Source organism: Semicossyphus pulcher, unplaced genomic scaffold (genome assembly GCF_022749685.1).
Source record: "Semicossyphus pulcher isolate SPU_LCO1_2020_fin unplaced genomic scaffold, fSemPul1.0.p SCAF_21, whole genome shotgun sequence".
NCBI lineage: Eukaryota > Metazoa > Chordata > Actinopteri > Labriformes > Labridae > Semicossyphus > Semicossyphus pulcher.
The window spans coordinates 20,912,116-20,919,056 of record NW_027211695.1 but is presented as its reverse complement, the minus strand read 5'-3'; the positions used below and the strand labels follow the sequence as shown (position 1 = coordinate 20,919,056).

Here is a 6,941-nt window from a genome sequence, read left to right as displayed (position 1 = left end):
TTCACATAGATGGAATGCACCAGCAGTTTGTGTCACAGGACAAAAGAAGGGAGGATACCACAATACTGTGCCAAGAATATGACACCTTGACAGAAGAAATTCAAAAAAGTGCATGTAGCAGAGCAGCAATAGAGCTAAAGCAGCGGATGAACCGCTGATAAAAATTAGCAAAGCCCAGAAATTGTTGCACATTCTTCCAATTCACTGGAGTAGGCCAATTGGCAACAGCACTGACCTTAGTGGGGTCCATCTGGATCTGGTCCGGAGCAATGATGAACCCGAGGAATGACACAGAGCAAACATGAAATTCACACTTCTCAGCCTTTACATACAATTGATTGTCCAAGAGACGCTGCAGGACCTGACGCACATGTTGTATATGAGATTCCTTATCCGGGGAAAAAATCAGTATGTCGTCTAAGTACACATAGACAAACACATTCAAAAAGTCTCTTAAAACGTCATTCACTAGGGCTTGAAAAACAGCATGAGCACACCAAGTAGGCATAACCAAGTATTCATAATGTCCGGTCGGAGTGTTAAAGCCCGTTTTCCACTTATCCCCCTTATTAAGTGATAGGCATTTCTTAGATCAAGCTTCGTAAAAGATTTTAGCTCCCCGTAATTGTTCAAAAGCAGCAGACATGAGTGGGATGGGATACCTGTTTTGGATAGTTATCTCATTAAGCGCCCTGTAGTCGATGCAGGGATGAAGCGATCCATCCTTCTTGGAGACGAAGAAAAAGCCGACCCCTGCAGGTGAAGATGACAGACGAATGAGCCCCGCCTTCAGCGATGAGGAGAAATAGTCTTTCATGGCCTCTGTTTCCGGTCCTGAAACAGACTACAAGCGCCCTTTCGGGATGGCAGCCCCTTACTGCAGCTCGATCACACAGTCATAAGGTCTGTGCGGGGGTAATGACGTGGCACGAGTCTTGTTAAAAACCTCCTTTAAATCCAGGTAACATGGTGGCATACTAGATAAATCAGGGTAGTCTTGACTGCGACCTACAGTATTTTCTGTGACCGTTTCCTTGAGCCCAATGTCGTTAATGTGCTCCTGAAAATATGTTTAACATTCTTCCCCCCCCCCCATAATTTTCCCGAGAGCCAATCGATGTGTGGGTTGTGCTCACTAGCGCCCTTCTCTTCACTGGTGAGCTCTTTTGCCGGACAGACTGCAGAGAGGTGCCCGAGCTCCCCGCAGTAAAAGCATCTCCCCCCCGCAGTCGGCGCTGTTGCTCCGCTGAAGACAGCTTGGTGCGCCCTAGCTGCATCGGTTCCTCCAAGCTGCTAGGGGGCGCAGGTCTTTCGGCGTTGACAGGCTGTGTCGGCCCTGGTCCTCCTCTCCAGCTGAGGAGGAGCGGAGCGCCCCAAGAGGTGCACACTGTACTTTCTCCCTGAGTTTTTCTTGGATCATGTTGTCGATGCATATAGCCATGGCAATGGTAGAATCCAAGTCGGTCAGTAGATCAAAAGGAGCCAACTGATCTTTCACAGAGTCATAAAGTCAATGTAAAAAGGCGTCTAATAGAGCCTGTACGTTCCAGCCACTGTCCGCAGCCAGAGTTCTAAATTCAATGGCGTAAGCCGCCACACGCCGCTGGTTCTGTTTAAGGTGCACCATCGCTCATGCAGCCTCCCGGCCGGGATTGATTTGGTCTGAAATCTTCTTCAAAGTCTCTGTGAACAGTTTAATTGAACCACAAACCGGAGAGTCTCTTGACCATTCCGCAGTCACCCAGGCGGCTACTCTCCCCGTCAGATGAGAGATCATGAAGGCGATTTTGGATTGATCAGTCGGAAAAAGCGGCAGGGAGCTGGTTATAGTGCAGGTCGCACTGCACGAGGAATGGGCGGCAATCTCCGGAGTCACCAGAGAACCTCTCTGGAGCGGCCAGACGTAGGGTAGGCATGGAAAAGCAGGCGGCGGACATGGGAGGACAGACAGCAGGAACCGGAGCAGCAGCAGCGGGGCTTGGTGTCGTAGAGGGTCATCCCGTCTCAATGTGAGCCAATACCCGATGTAGTTGATCCGTGAGTTGGCCTACTTGCTCGTTGACCGAGACCTGGAACTCTCCCTGACGCTGGTGCAGGTCCCTCACTCCCTGGCTTACTGCTGCAGGCGGCCTGCCTGCTTCCGCAAGGTGTTTTTCACGACGTCTGAGTCGGCTGGGTCCATATCTGGCCAGATCGTACTGACAACGACTGGCAAAGAAGACCCAAATGCACGACGTTGTTGATGAATAACAAAAAGACTCTTTATTTTCAAGATTAAAAAAACAAAGTGTCAAAGCAAAATCACAGCCATGCTGGAAGAATCTGAATTCAAAAAGACAAAAACAAACTTGGAAAAAATTGGCTCTTGACTTGGACCGCACACGAATGACTGACATGATGATCTGGCACAAGACCGGGGGAGACTAATACTTTTATACATGAGGTAAAGGGAAAGAGGTGGAAACAATGAGGGGCGGGGATCACAATCACAACAGAGGGAAAACACCAGGGCAGGAAGTGAAGTTACCTGAAATGAGAGGAGAGACGTGACTACAAAATAAAAGCTGACATGACAGACATGAAAGACAGGACTGAAGTAAAAAGGTGAAAACTTAACATAACTGACGGGACATGACACAAACCAGACAAACCAGACAAAAATGTTTCGTAAATGCCGTGAGTGTAAGGAGGACATTCAAATGTATTTGCATAGTTTGTAAATCAAGTTGTGAGGTGCCTGGTTCTACGTTAAGGAGTTGGCACCAGCAAACATGTACACTGCTACTTTTGCTATAATTAGCAACAATAACGCAGAGTTTAGTATATCATTAATAACACAAATACAGCTGCGATGTAATAAAACAATATGTCATATAATACTGTTTTTAGGCCATATCCCCAGTGGTTTTCTATTTCACTTGGATTAATTGTTTTGAAAATGATTCAAATATAGCAGCATGCACCTTGTACACCATTTTTACCTATATGACAAATATGCTGAAATTGTTCACACAAACATTGGTAGATCTTTGCCGTCTATAAAATCAAGTTATTTCTTATTGGATCGTAATCTTGGATCTTAATTTACCCCAATCAACCCCATCCTGCATTTCTTCCAGCTGCATCACCGCTTCACTGCAGCTCTGTCTTTATTTGTTTGTCATAAGTGGCTGTCACACTGGTTGAACTTCTTTCAACATTCACATAGATGGAATGCACCAGCAGTTTGTTTCACAGGACAAAAGAAGGGAGGATACCACAATACTGTGCCAAGAATATGACACCTTGACAGAAGAAATTCTGTATTTAAGGATATGGTTTTGTTCCTACTATGGTGTCACAACATTTCAGAAATATTCATCACGTAGGTGTCACGTCATAAGCCTTTATTCCCTTCCAATATATAAAGCCCTTATTAGATGAAGGCTGTCACATAAGGTGAAAGGTTTACAAAATTGCAGTGTTGGATTGGACTGAATTATATATCCATTGATCGTTTAAGGAAACATCTAAATCGGATACAAAGGGGGAATAAATAACCTTTCATCTTAAAACTTTTCATTTGAGGTAAGTACATGTTTAAGTCTTTATATAAGCTTTTGTACATTTATACCTATTTTAATGCATTTCTTTTTCACTAATATTCATGTATAATTGTCAGATATCAAATATTTAAAGGAATATTAAGGTATTGTAGCCTCTTTTTTAGCATTAAAAACACACTGTTCTAGGTAAAATGACACCAGCATCATAAGATTAAATTCACAAACAAAAAGTAAATGTACAAACAACACAGTATGAGTTCATGTAAGAATTCTTTATGGGTCAAATGTGAGGGACATATTGTAGCACCTCTGCAAGGTGCTTTGCTCAAAGACATTGGTTGACGGTTAAGGGTTGTTGCTTGTGGACATTTGCACAACCAGCACAATCTGCCTAAACCCAAGGTCCGATTCACAAAGGATATTGTGCTAATTATATTCAGGTATGAAATGTTCCCCTATTTTACAGATCATGAGCTAAGAGGGGAGGGAGCAGCTCTTTTTACAGTACATTTTACAGTTAATTGTGAAGCTCAGATTCAACAGATTTGATTCCAATTAAAGCATCTCTGATACAGCCTTCAAAGTAGAGCAGCTAAACCAGAAAAGTAAGCATCCCATTCCCGCCCTGTGTGACAAAACCAGACAGTTGCGACAAATCTGTGTCCATATGTGCTGAGATTGGGCAATGTACAGCCTAAGATGATTTATCTCTAGATTACAATGAGTAATGTCAAATTTTTATTTAAAGAATGTATTTACAAACAATTTCTTTGCTCAGCTTTAGCAACAGCAAAGGCCACTCAATCACTTTGTGAATTTGTCCATAAGTCCACACATCTGTTAAACAGTGATCTAGACCAGTACATTGTATCTTACTTTTAATGTAGAAACAGAAATTTGTGAGATGTGAAGAAAAGGTTTACTTTGTCAGACAAATGTGATTAGAAAGGGTTGACATCGTCAGGTAAATTCTTACAACTTCACATGGACTTCATCTTTTAACAACTTTGATTTGTTATCGTGCTTCCTGTCAGAAATGCACATCGATGTAAATGCTGTGCAGTATACTAAAATAATGACAGTTTCAACAGGGTAAAGTTTGATTTCACCAGAGATTTCAGAGTTTCATGGTAAGGGATAGGATTATTATAGTGTGAACATAAACTGTACATTTTGGATGTTTTTATATTTCACATTGCTTAAAAGACTGTAAGTGTTATACTCAAAACAGGCTGAGGATAGATTCTGTGTAAAATGTAACAATAGTCCTAGAAAGTAATTTTAATTCTTCAATTCAGTAATTGTATTAAAACAGAATTAACTAACATTTATTAATGGATTAAAAAAGTAATGATTCCAATACGTGTTTACTGTAGTGCAAAAGGTTTTAACCTTATACTTCTGTGATTGAATTTCTGTATTGTTTGTTGTTTATAGACTTAATCGAAGACAAGATGGGTGTCATACAGATGACGTCACTTTTCCTGATTCTAACAGGTAAGCTAAGTGTAAATAAATCTACTTCCTTTATAGCGACTTGTGTTGTTAACTTCCCCTGTTGAGGGACATGTAAGTACCAACATTGAAGCATGATCAGTAAATGAAGGCAAACGGAAAGCTTTCTACTTTATTAACATCGTAAGTAAATAAAATGAGATGAAAATAGCAGTTTCTTACAGGTATGTGACTGCCTAATATACTCTGAAGAAAACGTTTATAATTTTAAATGCATAGAATTTATTATTAATTGTGCACTTTTTCAGAAAAGCAGCTGAAATGTTTTCGCATTGAAAAGTGTATCATTTTCTCTTTCTTGACTTTAAACAATTTCAAAAATGTTCATTTCCATAGCTGTAACGACATCTGCTGCAGCGACAACAGCTGCTGCTATAACAACAACAGCTCCTTTGACAACAACGACTGTGAAAACAACAACAGTTGCTCCAACAACGGCTGCTCCAGCAACCACAACAGTTGCACCAACGACGACAACAGCCACTCCAACAACAACAACTGGAGTACCAGCAACAATAATATCCGCTCCAACAACAACAGTCGCTCCAATAACCACAACAGCTGCTCCAACAACAGCTCCTCCAACAACAACGGCTGCTCCAACAACAACAACAGTTGCTCCAACAACAGCTGCTTCAACAACAACAACAGTTGCTCCGACAACAACAACAGTTGCTCCAACAACAACAACAACTGCTCCAACAACAACAACAGCTGCTCCAACAACAACAACAGTTGCTCCAACAACAACAGCTGCTCCAACAACAACAACAGTGGCTCCAACAACAACAACAACAGTGGCTCCAACTACCACAACAGCCGCTCCAACAACAACAACAGTTGCTCCAACAACAACAACAGCTGCTCCAACAACCACAACAGCTGCTCCAACAACAACAGTGGCTCCAACAACAACGGCCAGTCCAACAACAACAACAACAGTGGCTCCAACAACCACAACAGCCGTTCCAACAACCACAACAGTTGCTCCAACAACAACAACAGCTGCTGCAACAACCACAACAGCTGCTCCAACAACAACAGCTGCTCCAACAACAACAACAGTGGCTCCAACAACAACAACAGTGGCTCCAACTACCACAACAGCCGCTCCAACAACAACAACAGTTGCTCCAACAACCACAACAGCTGCTCCAACAACAACAACAGTTGCTCCAACAACAACAACAGCTTCTCCAACAACAACAACAACAACAGCTGCTCCAACAACCACAACAGCTGCTCCAACAACAACAGCTGCTCCAACAACAACAACAGTGGCTCCAACAACAACAACAGTGGCTCCAACTACCACAACAGTTGCTCCAACAACAACAACAGCTGCTCCAACAACAACAACAGCTGCTCCAACAACAACAACAGCTCCAACAACAACAACAGTTGCTCCAACAACAACGGCCACTCCAACTACAATTGCACCAACAACAACGGCCACTCCAACAACAACAACAGCTGCTCCAACAACAACAGTCGCTCCAATAACCACAACAGCTGCTCCAACAACAACAACAGCTGCTACAACAACAACAACAGCTGCTCCAACAACCACAACAGCTGCTCCAACAACAACAGCTGCTCCAACAACAACAACAGCTGCGACAACAACAACAAAAGCTGCGACAACAACAGCTGCTCCAACAACAACAACAGCTGCTCCAACAACAACAGTCGCTCCAATAACCACAACAGCTGCTCCAACAACAACAGCTGCTCCAACAACCACAACAGTTGCTACAACAACAACAACAGCTGCTCCAACAACCACAACAGCTGCTCCAACAACAACAGCTGCTCCAACAACAACAACAGCTGCTCCAACAACAACAAAAGCTGCGACAACAACAACAGCTGCTCCAACAA

The 6,941-nt window shown here is 42.8% G+C and overlaps 1 protein-coding gene and 1 long non-coding RNA gene across 2 annotated transcripts; both read left to right on the top strand.

Annotated features, from left to right (window-relative positions):
• The first annotated feature begins 3,450 nt into the window (after nt 1-3,450).
• LOC138600614 (uncharacterized) lies at nt 3,451-5,532 on the top strand. Its single transcript, XR_011308762.1, has 3 exons — nt 3,451-3,567; nt 4,983-5,042; nt 5,397-5,532. It is a non-coding gene; the product is annotated as an uncharacterized lncRNA (long non-coding RNA).
• A 174-nt stretch (nt 5,533-5,706) lies between these two features.
• LOC138600604 (probable serine/threonine-protein kinase clkA) lies at nt 5,707-6,441 on the top strand (the record flags this gene model as incomplete). The annotated part of the gene is made up of 1 exon (XM_069672063.1): nt 5,707-6,441. A coding segment is annotated over one exon (735 nt), but the record flags the coding sequence as incomplete, so codon positions are not given.
• Between the last annotated feature and the right edge of the window lie 500 nt (nt 6,442-6,941).